Below are 26,468 nucleotides of genomic sequence, written 5' to 3'. Positions count from 1 at the left end.
CCTCGCCATACGCAGCGAGGCTCTCGTAATGACGTATCACGTACAGCACGTAATCCGGTAATACTTCCCGCCGTTCTTCCAATCTTTTGCAGTATTAGATATGACCCAGCATCTGCTCAAGTTATTGGGAAAAGCAATCACTACTCAAAGTCAAAATGCAACTAATGTGCGCATGTAGTGCACAGGAACAATTTGTGAAGATGTTAATTTCTTTCCTGAAAATGTTGATTATAGCTAAGTTATGACTTACTTGTATATATTGTTCCAGAATTTTCAATGATATACTTTTTGATATTATAACCCGATTCCGTATGCTTTTAATACATGATTGTACAAATAATATGCATTTAGATAAATGAACACAGTGCATTCAAATGAAGAAATAAAACCTCAACTTTTCATTGGTATTATCTGTGCATTATGCCTGCCATGCATGCTTTTCCATAAGCATCTCAGTTATGGAGTATTTATATGGAAATGTATGATAATATATTAAAATTTGTACTTTGCCCATAGCTTTAACTTAAGTATTAAGCATTTGAGTGTCACTGAGTTGAATTATCACCCTGACAAAATAAAACTTCTCTATTGTTACTGAACCCTCAGAAACTCACACCTGTGGTTCCATGCAAATTTCACTGATTTCATTTTACTCTATCCTGTCTAAAACCCAGTCCTATGGATCTATGTTGAAAAAGTGGCATTCAAAACGACCATAGCGCATACATTGCGGTATTTGCTTACCCTAAGCTTTTCCTCTTAACCTTTTCCAGGAAAAGCAAAGTGGGGTTACATATATAATGTGCAAGTATAGCAGCTTTGCAGGCACACACCGTTGGCTGGTTATAACTACAGTAAACGTGGATGGAATAACTAAATGTCACACATAAGCTTTCCAAAATTTGTCATTTTCATATGAGTCAGCTGTAGCTCAACTGGTAGCAGCCTCACAGTCACAGTTGAGCTCCTGGTTCCAATTAGTTGCTAACTGGGAGACCCAGGTTCAATCCTGGGAAGGGCACCTCAGTTGGGGCTGCACCCGTCTTTCAAAAGGGACGTAAAATGGGGGTCCCGGGTCCGAGAAAGTATCTTGAGCACATTAAAGCAATGGCTCCCTGTGAAAATATACCCTGCTACTGATACATTTAATTGAAACAGCAAGACAATTGCAACTTGCTATGTACACTACATGTATGCATGTGTCACTTCAAAGGTCTGAACGAACAAAGAAAGAAACAAACATTCTCTCTGGGATCCTAAAAACACTTCATTACCACCCTGATATATTGGGGAGCACTTTTCATTAAACTTACTAATAATCTCTTTATCTTAACTACCCAAACTACATCTATGATATTAATACGGGCACCAAATTTACTCTGTTGGATCCTTTAAACACTTGATGTATGACCACCCTGATATATTCGGGAGCATTTTTCCTTAAACTTAAGTCATCTCTTTATCTTAACTACTATAAGTATCCAAAATCCAAAATTTTGATAAGGGCACCAAATATTGTCTGTGGGATGCTTGGAACAGTAACTGCTGATGCATGTACGACCACCCTGATATATTGGGGAGCATTTTTCGTTAAACTTAAGGCATCACTTTGTTCAAATACATCTTTATATCATCTTATTAACATGGGCACCAAATACTGTCTGTGGAATGCTTGGAACAGTAGCTGCTGATGCATGTACGACCACCCTGATATATTGGGGAGCATTTTTCGTTTAACTTCAGTCATCTCTCGTCTAAACCTTCCCAATCAGATCCCAATTACCTTAGCCCTACGAGGGGATACTGGGTGCAGATTACTTTAACTCCTTTATCAGTATTCCCCTCACTTCTTAGTCGTTCAGGTGTTTGCGACGGATGTCTTCCAGGGTGCTTCGGCGGAAATAAGGTCCATCCGCAAATGATCCTAGTGGCTAAATATATCCCTGTAATGGGTCGTTGACTGGTACCTGGAATATTGAAAACCCTCTTCGCGTGCTGCTTGCAGTTTGACTCGATAACAACAGGATATACTTGAGCCATGGTTCCAAACTTATCAAACACTTGAACTGTTGAAACCTATTGAACGTGATGTGTGTGTGGTTATTATTTCTTTAAGACACTTCCTCATTATTTTACTGATTTCTGAAAGTCTTGAAACGTTCACTGTGGTTTTATTTTAGCAGTTTTCATGGTGACCTCTTCGCTGTGAATTGATGACACCGTGATTATGTGTTTTCCATGTATCACTGCTAAAGAATCGTTTCAACCACAAAATAAAAACATTGCAAAAACCTCCTCCATTAAGCACAATGAAAGTAAAGAAATTTACAGTAGATAATTTGAGGACTGGAAGAAATTTGAGGTACGTCCAAGTGGTACATGTACTGTACATCACTTGACATCAATCCCTTTTGATATTTGTCCTCATCTATATTGTAAGGTTAAAATGTACCTGCCAGGACGTATTGGTGAATGTGAATGTCTTGCAGGTTCACCATTGATATTACCTTTCAAAAGTGATCTTCAAAGCCTGCCCTGGTCCATCATCCAATACGTCATACTGCTGACCTATGCTTTAGTAATCACAAAATTTTGGTGCTTGAGCCTAAAGCACGGAAAAGCTGTACAGATATACAGAATTCCTCGCAACAACATCGATGACATCAAATGTTTTCTCCATGAATATTGGTATGGAATAGGAAAGGGTTCATTCAACTTGAAAACGTGATAAGAAAAGTGGCTTTGGGAGTTTAGTTCTACCGCCGGCACTCTGACGTCTCACTGGATGCCTTTAATTATGAGTTTGACAAATATCCAGGGATCATTACCGACATTACAACCAGACAGGGGGTTCATCACAGATCACCCGTGGGTCTGGAAGGAACCCAAGGGGTCTGCATGGGGTATTGGGAATCAATGGAAAGTGCAATTTAAAGAAAATATATTGGGTCGTAATATCAAGCCACATAGATCAAAATGGCACCCTGACAGACATGTGACAGCACTATCGATGTCGTAGATAGAGAATGGGGTGAAAATCTGAGCATTTCTCACCACCACGTGTGGTGTCAGCCATTTGTCTTTAATTTTCAACCGCTGGTGAATATCCTGGTGAACATCCTTACCGGTACATATGTTCCAACATCCCTATGTACCTGAGTTAGGGTTAAGGCTAGGGTAATAAGGGTTAGGGTTTCAGCACATATTGGTATCAGAACATTAGGGTGTCAGAACATTAGCTAAGGGTGTTGGAACATTAATGACAATAATAAGGGTGTCGGAACATAGGGGTGTCAAAACATAAATGTTTTAATCTCAAAATACCAGAATGATAAAAAAGAAAGATCCAAAAATCACCAAATATGCAACATTTGGAAGCAAAAAAATGCCATTTTTCTCCCTATCGCAAGATACAGAGAAATAATGCCAAAGGATGTTTATGAAAAATAAAAAACAGATCACAAACATATGGAAGTTGTCATGTTGTATGGAGGAAAACAGAAGAAAAAGAAAAATTAAATTGAGCAGAACCTTTCATTACAGTATAATAATCATCAGATATTCCAGTATAATTATCATTAATCTAAAATTGCCTTAAGGCACATACCCTATATTACTTGCATAGCTTAGACATATTTATCTCATAGTTATTCCACGTTGAGCGTGTTCGAATTCCCCCTGAGGCCTAGCTTGCGAAATTGAAAGTACTTCAGCCAAGACAGAAATATATCTGCTGAGCTTGGTGATTACATAGCAGGGCTCGAAATAGTGGGAACTGTGCACCTAATTTTCAAATGTGGGTGCACCAGTGCACCTAGGTATTTTTGTAGGCTATAGGGTAAAGGTACTATTGTGCACTAGTATACAGAAAATTCTTGAAATGCAAGTATCCGAAAAAGCATTATAACCTTTTGCTGTACATACATTTGATGTATTGCTTGTTTGGAATTTTCCAGTTAGCTATAGAATTACAGATTGAAGTTCTTAGGAGAGGTAGTAACATTAAACTTTGTAATTATGTTTTGCTGCCATTCAACTTTATTTCATGTAGTGCACCCAATTCTTAGATCTTTCTGCATGTGCACCTAATTTTGGGGGTTGGGTGCACCAGTGCACCTATTTCCAAAAATGAATTTCGAGCCCTGCATAGTGAAGAGGTGACGTGCACGAATGGATGTACAAGGCCAGCGTGAGAATGAAAGCCATTCCGGTATGTTGACAGTGGGGTCAGCAGTAACATGGCAGGAATTTAGCAGGCAAACACTTTGCTGTAACTCAGGGTAAAGTACGCAGGACTGTCAACAGTGCCGCTGATATAACGTCTTACTGTAAAATCATTCACTTTTGCGGTGCTTTAAACTAAGCAATTCTGCAGCACTCTAATGCTGTAATTCTTTCTATCTTCACAGTGGGAAAATTCCACAGTCAAAGAAAAATGGACTTGTTCACTGAAATAAATTTTCACTGTGGCAGCAAGTGCATGGAAAAAAGAGTCAGCAAATGATTTGTTAATGGTAATGATAATTTCACTGTTACATGTTACAGTGAAAACAGTGAACATTAAAGCACAGTGAATGAAACAGAAATAACTGTTACAGTAATACAGATTTTTCCTGACATTAGGGAAAAGCCCTCCTACGATCATTAAATTCATGTTTGGACGGCAAAAAAGCTGTTGCTGACCCGATTTGGAGGAAAAGCGAATTTTGCCGTGTAAATCACCCCATATTCGCAGGGTTGTGAATTTGCAATGGAGAGGTCACAGAGAAAACTGCTATTATCAAAATCTGCACAAAAGTTTTAATAAGAACTTGGACAGTATGAACTACATGTAATACCAGTAGTCTCATAGTATAGTGCAGCCTTTACTATAATCACAAATTTGTACAGTGTAGTTTTGATTGAAAACAATGTAATTTCAATTTGTACTTTAATTACGATGAATCTTTTTCTACTCATCATTGAAAGTGACATTCAATTTCTAGTGGGCACATTGTTATCATATTTGCTTATTACACTACAGTGAGTTATGACTTGGTGTTATCTATATAGTACAGTACTAAACAAAATAAATGTTTTCATATATCCAAATAAAGATGATAAATGTTCTTATAGTTCTAATAAGATGGTTAACACTTGAACGATGTAATTAAAAGAATGGATCATTCTTTAATTCAATTGCAAGATTCAGTCCAATTCACTACACACGATATATGTGCACGGCAAATCAGTACAATTTGTGGAATTGAAATGTTATAAATAAACCAATCATTGCATGCCCTAATCAAGGGCAACGAGTCTGGCTTTCAAGGTTAATTGGAAGTTATATATTGGTAAAAATGAGACCAATTTGGATATGAGATATACAATCTTATAAGATGAGAGAACTCAAAACTGTGCCAAATGTCTGAATGTCGGAGCATACAATTACAAGTTGGTTGTGCAATAAAACATCAATCAAAAACTGGTTGGTAATTATGTTCTGTCTTGGTTTCGCTGGAAATCCCAATTCAACATCAACTTATCAAGTCTTTGCCTTTTGAAGGTCTATATTTTTCTGCCATAAATATTTCAGATTGGAACATGGCCATGGCCTCTTAAATTGCTCCTTTCTCAACAGCTTTGCCATAAGAAAGCAATATATATAGTCTAAGGAATCAATTGCAAGGAGTTAAACATTTCAAGGGTTAAGCATTGCAGTTTTAGAGAATATTCTAGAGAAGTTTCAGTACTAGTTAAATGGGGCATTCTAAGGTTTCCGGAGGGGCAAATTATTGTCAGACAGGTCACAGTTGAAGACTGTGGCTACCTACATTGTGGACTAGTAGCATCTTTGGTCAATCAGAATTTTAAGCTTGTCAGAGAATTTGCTCCCCTGGGTAAAGGGACCACACGCACGCACGCACGCACGCACGTGCCTATGGTTAAGATCATGGGGGCGAAACGCCCTTCTTCCCCTCTTTAGAAAAAGCCCTCAGGCCCTTGAGTAAAGGTACGTAATGGCAATGGGATGGCTTTATAATGGCGGCTAGAATTAATCTGACCGTTTACATTCTAATGTGGCACGGTTCCCAACAGTGTGCTGGACAGCAAGGCTCTTAGCTGGTAATCTGGGCTTGAGTGGCGCGTGGGACGTTACATGCATGGGGAAATTGGGTTAGCAAGCCCCCGGAAATCGAAGGCAAATTAGCGGACAACTGGCCCAAGCCAAAAATGGAACGGACAAATCGAATCACAGGGCAACAATCGCAACAGGAATTGTCTAGCAGTCGGCATGACGATCAAACTGAGGAAGTTGTATAACTCCTGTAGCTAAAGCAGTAAAAAGTACTAAAAGAAAAGTTGGTAATTCTCAATTCATACTGGGACATGTGTGTTTCTGTATGTTTGTTTGCACATGTATGTACATGAACTGTGTTCCTCTGTGTGTGTGTGTGTGTGTGTGTGTGTGTGTGTGTATGTGTGTGTGTGTGTGTGTGTATGTGGGTCTGTGCGCGTGTGTGTGCGTGCATGTGTGCATGTACGCATTTGACTATGAGTGCGTGTGTATTCAGATCTGTATATTCAATCGTGACACTCATATGTGATAAGTACGTACAGTATAAGAAAGAAAGCCTCAATAGTGGGATAAATCAAATTTCCATATTATATGTAATTATAGAAGATTACCAAACTAATCACATAACTAATCAATAACCTTAAAGGCTTCTTCTTCCCTTCCCCTTAATAACTGCACGAATACAAAACTCATTTTATCCTTAGCATTCTTCTTCATTTTGCTTCCCATCTATAATGTGAGTTAAATATTGATGTATAATGTGATACGGCTACACAATGTCCTCTACGCAAGAAAATAAAGGGGCTATATCGATCACTATGCCCCATTGCACTAGCTGCAACATCTATATTACACTGTAATGCGTTTCCAATATTCTTGAACAATAGTTCTTCCACACTAAAAGGCAATGAGGTTAACTGCAAGCCATTCACACATTGTGCTCATTTAACACAATATATATCTTATGGTTAGGGATTTAATTATGGAGTAATGTTATAAGCTGTCAAGTGAGTAATCTTAATTATTGTATGCGATGGTTGGGTGACTATTGCAATAATGCTGCATGTCATAAAAGCGCTGAAAGACTATTATCGGGGATAACACTTGAGAAGGCAAATCACAATGCAGAAAACTCTCATTCATTCATAATTTTATTCATTCATTAAATCATCTATCCATCCATCCATCCAACCATCAATCCATCCATCCTTCCATCTAACCATCCATGCATTCATCCATCCATCCATCCATCCCATTCATCCTTCCATCCATCCATCCATCCATCCCATTCATTCATTCATCCATCCATCCATCCATCCATCCATCCATCCATCCATCCATCCATCCATCCATCCATCCATCCATCCATCCATCCATCCATCCATCCATCCATCCATCCATCCATTGTAAATTGTGATACCAAATTGTTAGTAGATAATATATAATGATGTTAATATTCCATAACAAGACTTACCTAGATATATAGAAGCCTGGCTCTTTTTGACGTTGTCATCTATGTAGGTCGTACCAAGTGTGTAGATGGGGGTGGAGCCCACGCCGATGAGAATCTGGGCCCCCATGAACAGAAACATGAAGATGGAATCTCCCGACTTGGACATGCAGTCGGCGTTATTCCCGTTCCCGGTCGTGTTCTTACAGAGATTGCTGTCCTCCGTTCTATTTTTCAGATCGCGGGATTCCCAGTCGTACTTCCCGGCCAGGTAGTGGGGTAGGGTGAACAGGGCAGCACCGAGGGCCAATAGGAACGCACCGCATCCAATCCACTTTGGTCGGTGACCAAGCCCGCCAAAGTAACTGATAAACACGACGACCAGCAAGCTCCCGATCTCGTAACTACTGACAATGAGCCCTGATTGGCTACTGTGGAGTTCGAACCGTCTCTCGATGGTTGTGATGACGCTGCTGAGGTAGCCCGAGACCAGCATGCTTTGCACCAGCGTCAGTAAGCTGATGGCGATGACCACGCATTTCCCGTGCGTGAATTTCTGCAGCCAAGATGGCGTCCAGCACCGATAGCCGCAGAGTTCCTCCATCTCTGTCCTGTGAGCGTCTTTCTCGCCCGACACGCAGCACGGGCAAACGTCGCTCCCGTTTTTCTCGTCCTCTTCCTCCGCTTTCAGATGTTCGATCATCATCCAGCGTTCGGCGACCGCGTCGGCTTCTGCTTTCTCCTTCTCCATCTTGGTGCCCTTTGGCTCTTGACCTTTGACCACGAAGACTGGATCACCTTCCATGTAGTTTTAGGTAGTGGTACTTTTTGGTTTGTCACCTCATAATATTTGGATGGTCACACCGCAAGGACGCACCTGTAAGAGGAAGACAACACAGTTAAAGAAATGTCACTTTTTATTTTAGAAGACTTGAACGTACTAACAGTTATTGATGAAATGGTATCTGTATCTACCGTATGTAGCCTGTATAACCGCCATCCAGCGTAACACACCAGCTTTGCAGGTGCGCGGTGCAGCAGCAGCTGGTTACATTACACTGAACGTCCTGTCACACCTAACCTTTGCACATTTGACTGTAAGCGTTGATTAGAGCTATCTTCTAGTTCTATGGTACTTTGTGGCACAGAGTTCCATTCCATGACAGTTCTAGGGAAAAAGCAAGTATAAGTCTAAAACCTAAAAGGCTCAGTGTACGAAAATGTCCTCTCAAAAAAAAAGACTTGCATTCTTTGCAGAAGGATAGAGAACAATTAAGAGCACAAATACCCTATCCGTGTTTTCCTTTTCAAGACATTCAAGCAAGGTGGCAAGCTGGACTTAAAATCTTAAGGTCTGGAGTTTGAATCCATAGCAGGCCCACATGTTGTGCCCTTCGGAAGGGCACTTGAAAATGATTACCTAGGTGAATGCATTACACCACCCTCTAAGAACAGTTATGCTGTGTAAACAAAATTAAAACCTCATAGAACAATAGCACGGTCTTTCTCATGAAATATTAAAATAGTTTGGACACTCCCTTTCAATATCCATTATACATAATAATCAGTAACTAGAGTTCCACGACCTCATACCTTCGCCAAATGATTTTAACCTTTATGACTGACGTATTAGGAGTGTCTCTCATTAACTATAAATCAGCCTAAATGGCATTCCTTCAGAATTCTTTAAATTATTCTGGCCTATGATAGGAGACCTTGTTTATGATTCTATCCAGGAAACCTTAAGGGAAGGGAAAATGTCTATATCACAAAGAAGAGCTGTACTTAGGCTAATACACAAGAAAAATGAACGCCACCACCTGGACAACTGGAGACCAATCAGCCTTCTTAACACTGATTACAAAATATTTGCATTTGTGTTTGCGAATAGACTGAAGAAAGTTCTACACAAGTTAGTTAACAATGACCAGACTGCATATATCAAGGGTAGATTCATTGGGCAAAATGTAAGACTTATTAGTGATGTCATTGAATATGCTGAAACTCAAAACATCCCTGGAGCAGTAATTTTCCTGGATTTTACTAAAGCTTTTGATTCTCTGAATAGACAATTCATGTGGAAAGTGTTACAAAAATTTAATTTTGGTCCTTTCTTTATCCATGCAATGAAATGTATGTACTATGACATCAGCAGCACCATCTGTAATAAAGGATGGTTGTCTGACTTTTTCCCCCTAAAAAGAGGTATACGACAGGGCTGCCCCATATCCGCTCTCCTGTTTGTACTTACTGTTGAAATTATGGCTGTTAAAATAAGACACGCTCAAGACATAGAGGGAATAAAAGTCAAATGTAACCCAGCTAACGAGGTAGAAATTAAGATCTCTCAAGTAGCAGATGACACCACACTTCTGATATCAGATGATGCATCTATGGAAAATGCATTTAGATATATACAAGAGTTTTGTAATGTATCAAGCCTTAAACTAAATATGAGTAAATGTGAAGGATTATGGATAGGCACATACATGGCCAGACAAGACGAACCTTTAGGTATTTCCTGGCCTAAAACCCCTATAAAATCCCTAGGAATATACTTTTCTAACCGTAAATTACAGCAAGAGTGTGAACTCTTAAATTGGGAAAAAAGATTGAGCGACTAAAAAATACACTTCAAATTTGGAAATGTAGAAACCTCACTCTGTATGGTAAAGTTACGGTATTAAAATTCCTAGCCCTCTCACAGATAATCTATAACATGTCAATGATTCTCACCCCTACTTGGGTGATACAGACTGTAAAGAAAGAAATGTTTGCATTTCTATGGAATGGAAAAAAAGATAAGATTAAAAGACAGGTTATAAGCCAACCCATTGAACTGGGGGGATTAGGCTTGACAAATCTTGAATACCAAAAGCAATCCCTACTTGCATCTTGGGTACAAAGACTGGACAAAAACTGTTTAACTTTGGAAGAAAATGCTAGATGGAAAGCACTGCCCCTTCTGTACTTAAATTCTTTTGGCTCCAATAACCTTATACTACACATGAACTTTGAAAATGAAAACGATGGCCCAAACCTCAACAATATTCCCACTTTTTACAAACAAGTTATACTATCCCACCACAGAACTGATAAAGCGGGCGGTTTTAAGGCCCTCAACATAGAAGAACAAGTAATATGGTGCAATGAAAATGTGAGATCCCAAGGTAAAACTATCTTCTTTCCCCAGTGGATCAAAGAAGGAATTATTTATGTGAAAGATTTATTCCCTAGTGGACAATTCATCTCTATTAATAACTATCCAACCCTTTGTAACAGACCCAGTACTCTAATTGAGCACATTAGTCTGTTTCAAGCCATACCCAGCTCTTGGAAAACTGTTGTTAAAAATACTCTAGACTCAGATGACAGCCCAATGCATCTTGTTATCCAGACCCCAAATCTGCTTGAACCTACAACAAAATTGAAAATCCAGACAAAATCCTGCAAAGCCCTTTACACTGCACTCATTCAGAAACATGCAGTGGTACCATGCTGCCAACAGAAATGGCAGACACTTTTTGGTTCTGACTCTTTAGAGTGGAAGAAGATTTGGAAGATGTTAGGCTCAACTTCATGTAAAGAAACACAAATAGCAGTATTCAATTACAAATTACTTCAGCAAATTCTACCATGTGGTGAGAAACTGAACAAATGGAAAATACAAGATGAAGATGGGCAAGTAGTTAGTCCTATATGTAAATTATGTGACAGTGGAGATATTGAAAATTATAAGCATATGTTTTGGGATTGTAAAAGGCTAAAAGACTTCTGGAACTCAGTTCACACTTATGTACCCTTCTGTCCCAGTAACCCTAACATTGATTTTCAAGAAGTGATCCTTGGAAAAGTAACTCAGCCACTAAAAATACATGATCTGAAAAGAAGACTTCAAACAATAACTATAGCTAAGTGGGTAATTTTTAAAACATGGGTTTTTCTGAGGAAGAACCCACAGGCCACTTCAAGGCAAAAAGAACTGGTCAGTATTTTCAACTGGGAAATAAAAAACAGATTTACCAGTATAAATGCACTTTAGCACTTCTTGAGAACCAACCCGCTGTATGATATTATCTTTTACTTACTATCTTAAGTTTTGTCTTGTAGGTAATGATGTAACAATGTTTTTATCTGATTCACATATTTGTCACAGGTAGTCAGTCGTGTAATATTATCTTTGATTTCTGTTTTAAGCTACTCTTTTGCATGTAATGATGTTAGAAATCTTATGTTATGTGCTATTTATCACAGGTAGTTTGTTTCTGTTAAAAAATGTTGTGTCGCTTCTGTTAAGTTACTTTCAAGTGATGTTCCAACTTTACAATGATGTGGTGATTTTAACTTAAGTTTGATGTAAAAACTTCATTGTAAAGATCGGTGGTGGTGAATAAAGTGGTGAAAAAAAAAAAAAAAAAAACTATAAATCTACAAAGTATAAGCTTAACAAAGAAGGGTATGCTAACATCATCAATTATGCAAATGAGGTCTGTATCAGCATAATTTGATTCAAGTATGTACACCTTCACATAACTTCTAAATGCCACAACTATGAAATTGCCATCATTTACCTGTATGGAATTAACATAGTTACTCATTAATTATGCAAATTAGGCCTACAATTGCATATTTTCTATCTATCAACATCCCTCTCTTCCTCAGTTACAAATGTCACATATTTGAATAGTCATATCATGGTACACAGCAGGTTTTTTAAATTGTGTCACTAATTAAGCAAATTAGAATCTGATTTGCATAATTATTGTCCAATTATACAAAGTGTCACGTCAGCTATCTACATACCAAAAGTCATGACCATCCATCAAGCCCATCTTGAGTTATAGTATTTTCTCATTAATTATGCAAATGAGGTCCTCATTTGCATAGTTAAAATCTATTAATATTTCTCTCTTCCCCAGATACATATGTCACATGTTTTAGAGTCCTACCATGGAATTTGGCGGCTGTGTAAACTTTCCTCATTAATTATGCAAATTAGATAATGATTTGCATAATAAGTATCTAATCATGTACATCATCACTCAAGCTATCTACTTTCCAAAATTCATGACCATCCATCAAGCCCTTCTTGAGTTATTCCCTTTCAAAGTCTGAACCAAAACCTGCTCCTGCAGTTCCAAAAAAGCCGCTAGGGGGCCAAAACCTATACCACTTACTCTCTGTCCAAAGAGCTATCTACCACTCAAAAATCAGTTCCATAGCTTGTCCAGAACACGAGATAACAAAACAGGAAGTTCCGCTGCAGTACCATAACAAGCCGCTAGGGGACCCAAAATCTAATCATTTCCTAGTCTCATCAAGACCTACCCACCTACCAAATATCAAGACAATCCATCCAAGCCTTCTCGAGTTATTCTGCTTCTTTACATACACACACACACACACACACACACACAAACGCTACCCTCTGCATAACCTTCTCGGCGAAGGTAACTATCCTCTATTGTTCCCATTACATATAGGCACTTGCACCATTGGTTTTGCTGTCAGAGATAATAAAAGAAAAGTTATGTTTCCCAAACAAAAAAGATAATGTCCTTGAGATGAAATGCTATTATGAATAGGTTATTGGATCGCGGAGTTGGAATGTGTCAGAAACAATTTTCTATGCTGTCGTTTTCTTGTGGAATAGCATGGTATCACCCATTCAAATTGCACATTGCTATACATTCGTACCCGCTAGTTGAAATGTTGCAGATTGATATTGATATGACAAAAAATAATCAACCATAGATCATATACACAATGTACGGATGTATAGCAATCTTTGGAATGAAATTTTTGCCATTTTTCACTTTGAACTTTTTTTAAAGTACATGACACATACAGATACATGTAACTGACTTGTCAAAGATGTTGAGTTTTGCTTCATGGCAAGAAATCATCACTAATTTTAAAATAAGACCTCTTAAAAATAAGATGCCAATAAATAAGGCTACATTTATATAATGATAATTGATATGCCAATGTCCTAGTACGTCATATATATGTGTATATGTACAATGTATAAAAGGTTGTATTAAAACAACAATGCTAAAGGCAACATTATACCTGTAAGGACCACTGCTTGGATTTTAAAATGGGACATTAGGGACAGACATCCTAAGATGCTAAGTCTCTTCATGGTTGCCCCTAGCAACAGAGCCAAACATCCCTACATACATGTAAGCAACCAGCAAAACATGTCTGTATAGTATTACCATCACAATCCATTTACACGGTTACCTTTGTCCAGATACTGCAAATTCACTTATTTTCATGGACAGATTTTGCTGTGTTTTTGTGGTGTTTTAGGTTCATGGTTGTATGGTACAGTAGTTTTATACCGTACAACCACAATGAAATGGAAATGCACACATTGTATTTGCGGTGTCATCACCTCGAAAAACGCGAAAATAAAACCACCTCTAGCATTCCAAAATTTACAGTACACACAAACACACAGATATACACACAAAAAACACAATCATGGAAAATAGTAGAAACAACAATTTTCACAAACAACTTCTGTTGTCTAAAAGCAAGGGGCAAATTTAGCTGTTATAAACATGGTGACCTTATTTACAAGGACTTTACAGCCTTGAGGAAACAACAACAACATTGTTACAATAGCAAAAGCTGTTGTCCTTAAATTTGCAATGGCAGATGTTGAACCACCTGTTTGTGTTTGTGAAAGCACATGGACTCCCAGGGGGCTAATGGTATCTGATAAACACCCAATTTCCTGTGTGTACTCAAGATCACATCTCAGATAATTTGGCCCCTACAGTTTTGCCGACTCATTATACCTAGTGACCCTTTTGCTGACAACTTCATTTTACTTTCCACAGTTCAAAGAGAACAATAAGTTTGTCATATTATGAGAGTGCTTTAGGGCCAATTTACACACAGCTTGTCTAGATATCTGGACTGCAGATATCTGCCAGGCGACAGCTTTTTTCTGTGTCTAAACAGGAATTTTATGGTCTTAATGAGGTTTTTTATAGATGTCGGGAAAATTTCAGCCGACCACTCTGAAGCATTCGCCCGACAACTCAGCGGGAGTCCCCGACCGCTCCAGCCGGACGTCTAAACAGAATGTGTCGCGTAGTAGACATCTGGAGGTCGGGGTTCATGCTAGTTTGCATATTTGGCGGGCGATAAAGCGGGAAAACTTCTTAGCATCAAGGACCATTTGTTCCCAAACGGACGACGGACTTCTTTCGTGATGCCTGATCATTCGGTGGATCGGCCCTCCCCCTTCCACCACGACAAGGGCGGCGAGTAGGAACGCAGCGTTGATTCTGACCGGTCGCTGTCGTCTTCCCCGGTACCTCAAACGCCTCTTACGCTCAACCCTTGAATGCTGCCTCATGTTTAGCCACACGCGAGTCAGATAAAGAAAGAATACCATATTCATCATGACGAAAAACACAGGCGGTTCTCCCGCCATTTTGAAACGCGCGCAAAAGGTTAAATAGGGTCACGAGTGCAATCAGCGCGCTGCGTGAGTCCTGCGGTACTTCCTGTCGGTGTGTATAAATGCGTCCAGATATCTAAGGTTCAGATGTCGGCGGATTTTTAGATATCTGAAAAAACTCTGTATAAATTGGGCCTTAGTTCCTACAGTTGAGTATCTGGGGTCCAATTCTAAATGGGAAACAAAAGTAAATATATACCATGCACATATGACATAGATCTCTCTCGGTTCAGCTTCATGGACAAAGATACATACTAGATACAAAGTTAAGAACAGCTGCCTTGGTAGCTGTATTAACAAACAACAACAAAAAACAGCAGTCTTCTATGTTGAGGACCAAACCAAATGGACAATAGCTCAACTGAAAAAAACAGTTTATATTGAGAGTGGATTCATTCCTCAGCTGACATGTTTTGCACAGCAGTCATCCCTCAGTGAGACAGCCTGGGCAACACAATTCCCGTTCAGATCTTTTCGTTTTATTCACCCTGTACATGGCACCCAGGCCTTTTGTCAACGTAGCTTCTTCGGCTGAGAAAACGTTTGCATACAAACAACACTCAAACAAACCCTAAAGTTCTTTTCATCTCCCTACTTCATGTAAACGTATTCCTAAGATCTCTATCCTTCTAAACAGATATACGATATATCCAAGAGGAGGGATTAAACAGGATAATTTTCATCCTCTATACATCCTATATCATCTAATCCACTTATTGGTCTTGCTTTCAACAATGCTTTTTGTCTCCTATTTCAAGTATTTGTGAAAAGCAGAAAAAGGCTAACCTCAGATGTATCATGTAGAGTGGCACTGACAGATTCGATCCCACATACGAAACCCCATCAGAATTTGAAAATGAACCAAGAGACTCTTACCGCACAGCAGCGCACTCAAGACACCAAGATGCACGAGCGACAGTCTCCATAAACCATCTAGAGCAATGACCCAACAGCGCTTTCCTAGACTTCTGGAAGTCAAGGCCGCACGTACAAGAGGCAACAACTCTCACAATCGAAATATGAGGGTGTTTTTCAGAGCATTCTTTAGACTAATTGATGTGGGCACAATGGCTCCCATCGCTCTTGGTAAATATTTACCTAGCAGCAGTGCTGTACAATGGGGGGAGCGGCACTCGAGCCACGCCTCTCCTCACACCTGGCTGAATCAACAGGTGAAATGAAGGACAAACAAGAGATAACAGCTGCAGCTGCTAGCCTCTACCAGGCTCCGCGGATTGCTGGGAAAATAGTAGAAATCGACCAAATAGAGTGAATAGGATGCCAAGGGTACTCCGCTATACAGGGAAGCTCAATAGGCGAACGAGCTTCCCTGTATAGTGGAGTACCCTTGGCATACTATTCACTCTATTTGGCCGATTTCTACTATTTTCCCAGCGATCCGCGGAGCCTGGTAGAGGCTAGCAGCTGGGCTCAAAACACTTCTTTCTGCATACATCTGTACTGTGTGTAGTTCACATTCAAAACAAAGTCTGAAAACCTTTTCGTGCAGTTAAAAAAAAGCCGCTAGCAGGCTAAAACACCTACATCACTTACTCTCGGGCTCAAGAGACCACAAGATATCAAAACAGGAAGTTCCGATGCAGTACCATAACAGAAGCCGTTAGCTCTAGGGGGCCCAAAATCTCAACACTTTTAGGTCTCATCAAGACCTACCCACATACCAAATATCAATTCAATCCATCACGTTTTAACAATTTAATGTGGCTAATGTGACCGAAGGTGGTTGTCTGTAGTTCCATTTTGGATTAATCTTGGTACAGATAGATCAAAGATGCTACGTACTATGGCTCAAGGCATTTTTGAGCCACTACTGGTAATTTCAAGCCCTGTAACAGTCAATGCAGGCGATATTTCAAGCCCTGTAACAGTCAATGCAGGCGATATTTCAAGCACTGCATAACAGTCAATGCAGGCGATATTCCAAGCCCTGTAACAGTCAATGCAGGCGATATTTCAAGCCCTGTAACAGTCAATGCAGGCGATATTTCAAGCCCTGTAACAGTCAATGCAGGCGATATTTCAAGCCCTGTAACAGTAGATGCATTTCAAGCCCTGTTAATGCAGTAAAGTTCAGGCGACCTCAACATTATTCCATCAAGCCTCTGCGGTCAGCTACCTCTAGCCTACATCTGTAATAGATGTTTGATAGATCATTTAGATGTTAAGGTTCCATTCATCAAGCACCAGCACTCTAGCTCTCTGGTGTACCAGAATATAAATCACACTTTCAGGCAATGCAACTACTATCAATCGTTTGCAGCAGACAATCTAAATGCAAGTACAATTTGTGCCTGTCAAGACTTATATAGTTAACACATTTCAATTTGTTCACAGAGTTTTTATAGCTTCAAATTTAAATCTACCACTTACTAATAGAGGATACAAAGAATGAACAAATTGGACACTTTCAAACGTTCTTGTTTTTTTGTTTTAATTTCATTAATATTGGTTTGGATGCATGTGCCTTTATGAATATATAATGTATCAGACAGACTGGCTTCTAAAACAGAAGTCCTAAACTAACCCGCTGTTGGCACACTAGCTGCTAGCATCTAAATCTGTTCAACAAGTATTTGACTTTGCGGCTTGATAGCCAAATTTGCACAAATCCATACAAGGTCACAGTTCAAATACGTACAATCCAAGTCAGCATCGATCGCAAACACAAAATCGCTGCATAGTGGTTTTCCCTTCAAGTACCAAGTACATTGTACATGTACGAGTTTCTAAGCAACTGCAAACGTAGGTATTCCTTGAGTGGTCCTTACAGCCAAATCCCTGAACCTAACAACAACACAGTGTACTTTAAACCTCTGCACTTTGCCTAGTACTCAGTACTAGTAGTTGATGGACTGTACGCTTTGTACCAGTCACTGGGCAGCATTTTAGAACTGCTATTTTTTGCTACTTTTTTTGCTGACCGAACATTTTTTCTGATATTCCAATGAAAATTCATCTGTGAGGGTATTTAATCAATAACATTGAAGAGATGACTTACTGTATAAACTTGTTGGTAACAGCTTTACTTTGTGTATGGAAATTGCATGTAAAATCTCTACATTGCTTTCGTTTTTTTGCTATGTTCTGCTACTAGTAACACAGTGAGTGCACATGTATATTCTCTAGTCATCATCAGCATCATTATCATTATTTGTTTATAAAGCCTTAGAAGTCAAGCAAAGCAAAGTTCATTCTCGTACAGTTTGTCATTCAATTTCGCTCCTTCTTTAGTTATTGCATCATAACATTAAACATAGCAACTCAAAGCTATTGTTGGACTTCAACCAAAGTCCACTATAGTTTATAAAAGACTATAAATAAGATCAAACAAATGTCAGAGACATGTAACTAATCACACACTCAGCAAATAATACACCACAAATTACAATTTCTTTACGGAAAGTTATTTTTACTGGCCTTTTGCGTTGTATGTGTGACCATCGGTATAATTATCATATCATATTATATATGCCTCCTGAGCATAAGGTCTGTCTCCAGCTTTAAATTTTTTCTGTCCCACTCATTGTTTGGGAAAAATTCTTGTTGCTAAATCTGTCATTCTAAGCTTACAAAAATGCATCAATTGGGGTGAAATCTTTGTCTGTTCCAACAAGCAACTTTCTGTCCCGGGACAGAGGGACAGGTCTTAAAGACAGCCTTGCCTGAGTGACATGGAAATATTTTTATATCAACTCAGCTCTAGAAGTTGTTGATGGCTGTACTGATAGTTGTGACACCGGAGTGACCTTCTCTACTGACCCCTACAAAACGTCTGATAATTTTCCTCTCAAACTGCTGATCCATTTTGAAGGGTGTGCAGCTAAGCCAAGGCCTTTCTGGGAACCCCAACTTACTAGTGCTTGGGCAATATGAAGCAATTTTGTGGATAACATCTCAGGATGCAAAACCCTTGATAAATTCAGCTTGTGTGAAATGAAACCTTTCATTTTTTTCAACCTTGTATGATATTTTACTATTTCTAATTTACAAGCAGATGTTGGGGTAACTTTGCCACCCAGGACTTTCTGACAGGCACTATAATACATCTGATCAACTCTTAGAAGAACCTTAGGCAGTTAGAAAACATTACGTTGTCAACCCAACATCTGCTTGGAGATACAGAATTTGTTATGCTTTCTTCAAACACAAGGCTGAAAGCATATGATGTTATATAAGTTATCATCAAGTACATTACAATTCTCCTTTAAATAAATGCATGCAACCAGCAATAGCCTCAGCATATACCCAAATCTAAAAGTCTGACAAGTTATCATGTATGATTCCAACTGTATGCCTACATGCCCTTTGATCCAGCAGAGGGATGCTAACCATTAGGTTGCTCAACAAGCTGCATACTTTACCTGAGGCAACTCTAGATCTTGCGACCTCTCTTGCTCATTCAACCAGTACTCTTTTCACAAAATACCAACCCATCAATAAATCTCTACAAGCCTTTGATTTTTGAGAAGGGCTTTTTGCTGCACTGAACTCCAGAGGGCCATTCCAAATCAAAGGACAAGGAATTCCCTTGCAGTAGCCAGCTGTCTGTATTTCCTTACAAGATGGGAAAGGTCATTTCTAATCAAAACGCTGTGCCTTCATGTATACCTCTGAGCGTAGTCTGGCAGTGACTAGAATAACTCAGCGGTGCGTGGCGCCGTGGGATTCTCAACGTCCTTCTCCTCTCCTTCAGTTTCGTTTCCGAGCAACAAATATTATAATTTTGATGCCAGGATGCTATCCAGGTTCCATTTCATTTCAAGTTTGCGGGAATGCACAATTTTACTGATAAAATTAGACACTTGTTATTTTATGTCTTTCAAATCAATGTTAATATACTTGCGATTCCTAATTTTGTCTCCATAGCACTATTTATTTTATGGCTTAAAGCATAAAATCATAAGAATGACTTTTCACCAGATTGATAAATAAATTACTCCAACTCTTTGGACTACCGGTAGATGTTAGAATACACTGAAAAAAGCAATATATAACCTTACACAATATACTTCACTTAATTTTGCTACCACGACTTTGGTATTCTTAGTCAGACTTATCCTTCAGTACAATCAGCCTTGTCACAAAATTTTAGAGTAGGAGGCTAATATCCAAAAGTAACAGGCGGGCCCTATAGTGGCCCTATGCGAGCAAAGAAGTCGCTCGCGGGGGTGGGTATGGTCTCCCCCTCCCGTAGAGAGGTCTGGGGGGCCTCCCCCTAAAAAAATTGTAAATTGAGACCCCCTAAATATGGTTTTTGGTATATTCTGGGTAACTTTTATGTGCATTTTAAAACTTAACTTTTGTAACTAAAATTTAGTTGTGCTTTTTATTGAAATTCTACACAAAAGTAGCCGGCACAAAATTGAAAGTAGGCGGTGAAAATAGCCGCCTGCCGCCTTGTGTACAATGCATTGGTTTAGGCATCTGGAAAATCAGTCTAGTCCTTTCAGCCATTAGAAGACACTCAAGTGCCCCCATGTAGGGAGGTTAAACTGTGTCACTAGCAATTGGTCATGGTCAAAACAGCAGTTCTGCTATGGGGTCAGGATTGGGGCTCAGTACTCTCCAAGCAGATTAAGGGTTCTGGCAGGTTTCTTACATGTTTGTAGGCATTTTTGTCAGGCTTTCTACTTTTTCATCTTTTTTTGTCTCTATAATAAACCTAGAGACAAAAAAAAAATGAGAAAGTGATTACTTGGTCAAAGCGTTCAGGTACAGGTATATCATATATGTCCGAAATGCTGGTACCTAGCTGTACCTGTTTACTGTTAGTGTTAGGTACACAATCTTAAATTCTAAAGAACTGCAACATACATGCATGATGCTGCAGCTGCAACAGGACACTGCCTAAGGTCCAAGAAAGACAAAGCAATTGATATGTCAACAGAACAACACAACGAAGAAAGCACGTGTACAACCATGCTTGTATAACCATGCGTAATTTGAGTAAGGCATTACCTTGTCAGATTACAAAGAAAGTAACCTGAAGAGCTAACATTAACACTAATGCCTCTATAGGCTTTCTGAACAAGCTCTGTATACAGCCTATTCTTTTCTTTTATTTGCATCCCCTATTTTCTGTCAAGTCCTGCCATCTGTATTTGCAAAAAAGGACAACAAACAGCCAACCAAAGAAACTGTTAAACTTCACACAGTTATGAAAAAATTTCTTACTCCAACTTCCAAGAGCTCAGTTTCGATTGATAGATTTAACAACGAAAATCAACAACATGGGCTCCCAAACAATGAGAGGGACAGAAAAAAATTAAAGCTATTATTCAGTCCTCTGCTTGTATACTGACTGTAGTGCTAGCCTCTACCAGGCTCTGCGCGATCGCTGGGAAAATAGTAGAAATCAGCCAAATAGAGTGAATAGTATGTCAGGGGTAGTCTGCTATACAGTGAAGCTCAATCCGTGCATCGCCGTGCATCGCTTCACTGTAAAGCAGACTACCCCTGGCATACTATTCACTCTATTTGGCTGATTTCTACTATTTTCCCAGCGATCACGCAGAGCCTGGTAGAGGCTATGTAGTGCCCACTTTCTTGCAAGTGAATAGGACTTACATTATCGTAAGCTCAAAATGACATATTTAACAATGAAAATCAACAACATGGGCTCCCAAACAATGAGTGGGACGAAATAAAATTACACCTAAAGACAGCCCTGTTACTTTTAGTTTATGTACGTATACACACCTGTATTGGTAACCTGTATTCTGTCTTCTGCTACACTGACTGTAGTGCCCACTTTCGAGTGAATGAAACTTAAGCCTTATCCTGCACTAAATAGTGCTTAAGGGGACACCTGAGAAGCCTCAGTCATACACACGAGGGAACCACTACCTGTACCTGCCTGGCACAACTTGTTGACACAATAGATCACGTGGCGGGGATTCAAAGATCAACCGGCAGCATGTGCAAAACAGTACGTGCACCTAGCCCACCCTGTTTGTGACTTGTGGTTTGTATAGATAATTCATCTCCAAGCAGATCAACCAGTGGTAAGACAGTATCCAAAGGGTCAAACAGTACTGCACATGCATTTATAAGTTTGCTTGGTTTCATTTTCGCAGTAAGGGAAAATGGCGGTTTCACAGTGGTTTGCATTTGAAACAATAGTTGCGGCTACTAGTCATAGGTGGGCAAAAAGTTTTGCGGTGGTTTTAAGTTCGCGCTGAAAGTTCACCGAGAAAACTGTAAACATAAAACCACCGCAAACATTTCTGCATTTACAGTATCCAATTGGCCCTTTGGATAATGTCTTCCCACCGGTAGATCTGCTTCAAGATTATTGATAATGCGCACTAAATGCAAATCAAAACTTTGTGTCATCAAAGCCAAACATATATACTCTATTGGAGGGACGAAGCTCATATATCTACCTGAAATCACCTGGACGCAAGAGGCCATGGACCAAGATAGCAACATCAAGAAGTAAATGGATATGTATTTCAGCTACTGTTTTGTTCCACCGGTATGAAAGCTTTGTCTCCTATAACAATAGCAGTAGCACCAGGCACGGAGTAATCCGACCATGTTGATATTCTAGACAAAAGAACAAACCATTGTTCCATGCCACCAGGGGGGTTATTGGACAGGATTATGGTGTTTTTCGCACCTTAACGCAAACCACAAACAAAACAGGTGCACTTGTGTTGGGCCATTTCACAATAAGGTCATAAGTGATTGCAGACTTCCTTTCTTAGATTTTGTTTAGATGGAGCAGATATCGTATTCCTCGATGATATCTAAACAATATACCGATTTCTTAGAAAAACGGGCACTGACACAACTGTCAGAAGAAAAGTGATTGATACAAAAATAATGGGGTTAGCTATCTGCAATCAACATACCTTTAGGAGCAAGACAAAAAATCTTTTAAACCTAAATAAAAGATTATGACAATACAGAAAGTAGATTTCTTTACATATTACTATTAGTACCGTAAGTTAAATTAACCCTCTGGCATCGTATACCAATATTCAGGGTGAGAAGTTGCACAATCTTTGGGGTGCAAATATACTGTAAATGAAGTGTTCGCGGTGGTTTTAAGGTCGTGTTTGAAACAATAGTAGCGCTACAGTCATAGGTGGGCAAAAAGTTCACGCTGTAAATTCACCGCGAACATAAATCCACCGCGAACATTTCTGCATTTACAGTATATATATATATATATATAGTGTTGTCTTTAATATGGGAGGGGGGCCATGCTACAAGTCAGATCCAGTACTGTATAATAATTCAATTGTGATTTTCTGTACTCAAGTAGAACAAGAGTCCGTAGGACACAATTCTCCGTGAAGTATTTATAGTATGTACAAGTATTGACCCACACAAACTTTGCATCTCTGCACAGTCCAAGTAGTGTTTTAGAGCAAGTAAAGAAAAAGTGTTTGTTTATCTTTTTCTTTCAATACAGGAGTGGTCAACCTGCTGAAAAGTATGTTTTTACAGCATGACATAGATGGGATCTAGAAATTCCGGGAAAAGTCACAAAGTTAGATCTAGATGGTCCCTTTTCAATTATCAACGAACCATTCAGCCTTACAACTAAGATGTATCAGAAATCACAAATATGCAGTAAATCCTCTTTCCACAGTTTATTGCAGGCCGGCCTGATCTATAGCTATCAAGCTATTTGCAATAAAAAAGGCTAATTTATATTATCGTAACATTTCACGAAGGTCAAAGGTCACCGGATCTAACCACCCGGAAGTGACACTGGCGCGCGCACTTTTCTGAGAGATATTTCTCAACAATCTTTCATCCCCTGCGTAAACTTTTTACATTGTCACAGCCTCCGTATTATTAACTACAAGTGTGGTAAGTTTGAAGGTCCAGAGATTTCCCATTTTCACACTGTGCGTAAAAGTGCATCGTCCGTCCCGTGCGCACATACTGTAAGCGAGTTTCGAGTGGACAAGGCATACTTAATACACAGACTGGAGGTCACTCTACACATGTTCGCAGCTAAAACTCACAATTCCCGTTGCCGCATTGGTATGTAACTTGGTATATCGTTTGCTAGGTTGCGTGTGGTGATGCACGTTGTCTATTTTTCAACGTAACAGTGACTATACGATCACAGCAAGTAAGGAAGATTTATACCCCGTATCTGCCTGAAGTATTCCAGTCATGCATAACGGATTATAACATGGTCCCTATGGCAGGGCAGTGGGACATAGCATTAATTATAGGGGTGCAATTACGATATTGGATTGACGTTTAAAGTAGTTATGGTGTAACAAAGCTATTGTGCATCACCACGCCGAACCAGGCAAACGATATGCCAAGTTACACACCAATGCGACGACGGGACCGTGAGTTATAGCTGCGAACGCGCAAACAAATACATTCCCAATACTCCCAGAAGGAGGTCACACCTCCTCCCCGGAGTAACAATTCAGTGTAATAACAGAGACAATAAAACAACAGTAACTTGTTGTTGCTTTTTGCAGAGCTGTGATAATTTGATAACTCCACAGGGAATACTTCTGTATGAATGGGCATGTCAACATCAGCTGCTCTTATTACATGGGATTTAATATTCATAGTCTTGTCCTTTGGAGATTGGCCAACCAAATCATCAATTACATCAGGTTGAGTTGTCAATGGTGTTATTCACATTGTCTCCAAGTAGATGTGGGGGGACATCAGGCCTCAAAATACTGTATGTATCTTGAAATGTTTGCAGTGGTTTTATTTTTGTGTCTTTGGTGGCAACCTTTTACTGTGAAATTATAACAACGCAAAAATGTATTTTGCTTTTATTGCATTACAGAATTGTTTCAACCCTGAACTGCATACACTGTAAAACCTACATTTGTACTTTTGCATCCAACAAAAAAATTTAAGTCCACATAGAAAATAGATGAATTACAGCACTATATTTTTTTTCAATATGTGGAAAAACTGAAATGATACAATGCTTGCATTCTATTGGATTGCCAAATTTGTTTATATCTTTATCATTTTTTTCCGCAAATTTCAGGTTACATTTTCTAAACAATGGACATTTGCTGACTATCACCTTTTATATGACAGGCAACAAATCACTTGTCAGAAAAGGGGGAGAAGAAGGAACTTAGTATTACTGTCTTTCCACTAACATCTGCTTGGAAACAACTTCTTACAAACCACAGAAAAGAAACAACAGCAAGGAAATAAACAAAAAGTCACACCACCTTTCAAGACATTGAGTCAGAACCTAATTTAAGACAGGGAGGTCTAAAAGGATGAGGCAATGTCTCGGACTGTTTGCTCCATAAACATGGCATTTCTGGCCAACCATCCCTTCGAGTATTTTGTCTATTTTGGGAGGCGGTTAAGCTATTTCTGGATGAACTTTAATTATTCATTTCAACTTCTAATTAGAAATTTGGCTTATACCTTGAACTCTTGAAAAACGGACACATTTGAAGAGTATGCAACATGTCAAGTTTAAATAAAGGTTGAAAAAAATGTCCATTGATTACAACCTAAGTTGGCACGGAAAGGATTTAAAGCTCAGTACATATCCTGAAATGATTCTTTGTTTAAAGGATGAAAATAACACTTTACTAACATCATTCATGGTGTCCGGAAAATGACAGTGCTGAGATTGGATTTGACCGGTACTTCTACCAGTCATTTATTTATACTCGTCTGTGCAGGACACTCAAAGATAATTGTCCAATCAGCGCATCGGGTATCATTTTGCCCTGGTTATAGGCTAGGTTGCCCTGATCTGAAGGTCTAGTTCACTATGTACTAAGTAATGGCTTGGTTAGGTGTGGCCATGTAATGTTAACAGTTTACAACAAAATGTCTGTACAAAGAATACCGCAAAAAGATAAAGCAACTGATTTAGAAAGCGAAAACTTGCAAAACTTCCTCTAACCAACAAACAGCATAATGTTTTAACAAATCCTTTCTAAAAATTTCCAGATTTCAAAGTTTCACTCTTCCAATATCATATGCAACATCTGTTTCATGCAAATTTGCGCCCTGCTAGGAACAACACCTGTCATGACTTGACCCCTATTCTTTTAGGGAACAATGGCGGGGTCACGCCAGTGTTCTCGCCAGGCCTTTTCAGCATAGGGGCCCCCTATGCTGTGATTTGGACCCCCTATGCTGTGATTCAACCAGCATAGGGGTGTTTCTTTCTGGGACAAACCTTGTGACCCTTCATAAATCTTACAAAAAGTTCATATTTGGCTTTAGAATGAGGCTGTGACAGAGGAAAAACTCTACTTCACAAAATTTATCCCGCAAAATGCATGAAATAATGTCTCATTGGGTCATGAATTTACAAATTTTCTGGGAGAACATGCTGGACTCCCTACTCTGGTCACTCCACGCGTGACTTACACCGCGTTAAGTTGGCCTTCTGTACCTGACCCCTATGCTGTGAAAAAATCCTGGTGAGAACACTGCACGCTATGTCCTTCAAATTTGTTATTCCCATATTCATT

The 26,468-nt window shown here is 39.2% G+C and overlaps 1 protein-coding gene across 3 annotated transcripts in view; it reads right to left on the bottom strand.

The window, feature by feature from the left end:
- LOC136424321 (solute carrier organic anion transporter family member 5A1-like) overlaps positions 1–26,468 on the bottom strand; it is a 56,431-nt gene that overhangs the window by 28,498 nt on the left and 1,465 nt on the right. Inside the window, exons 1-2 of one of the 3 annotated variants that reach the window (XM_066412880.1) lie at positions 21,709–21,839; positions 7,533–8,385 (exon numbers count right to left, since the gene is read on the bottom strand). In XM_066412880.1, coding sequence (XP_066268977.1) covers positions 7,533–8,313 — 781 coding nt within the window. In that variant the 5' untranslated portion in view covers positions 8,314–8,385; positions 21,709–21,839. Of the gene's footprint in view, positions 1–7,532; positions 8,386–15,864; positions 15,970–21,708; positions 21,840–26,468 lie in introns of those variants that run through there. The other 2 variants (XM_066412881.1, XM_066412879.1) reach the window with 2 other exon arrangements.

This window comes from Branchiostoma lanceolatum, chromosome 18, assembly GCF_035083965.1.
Source record: "Branchiostoma lanceolatum isolate klBraLanc5 chromosome 18, klBraLanc5.hap2, whole genome shotgun sequence".
Lineage (NCBI taxonomy): Eukaryota > Metazoa > Chordata > Leptocardii > Amphioxiformes > Branchiostomatidae > Branchiostoma > Branchiostoma lanceolatum.
Note: the sequence above shows the minus strand (reverse complement) of the source record. Positions and strands in the feature narration are given on the sequence as shown.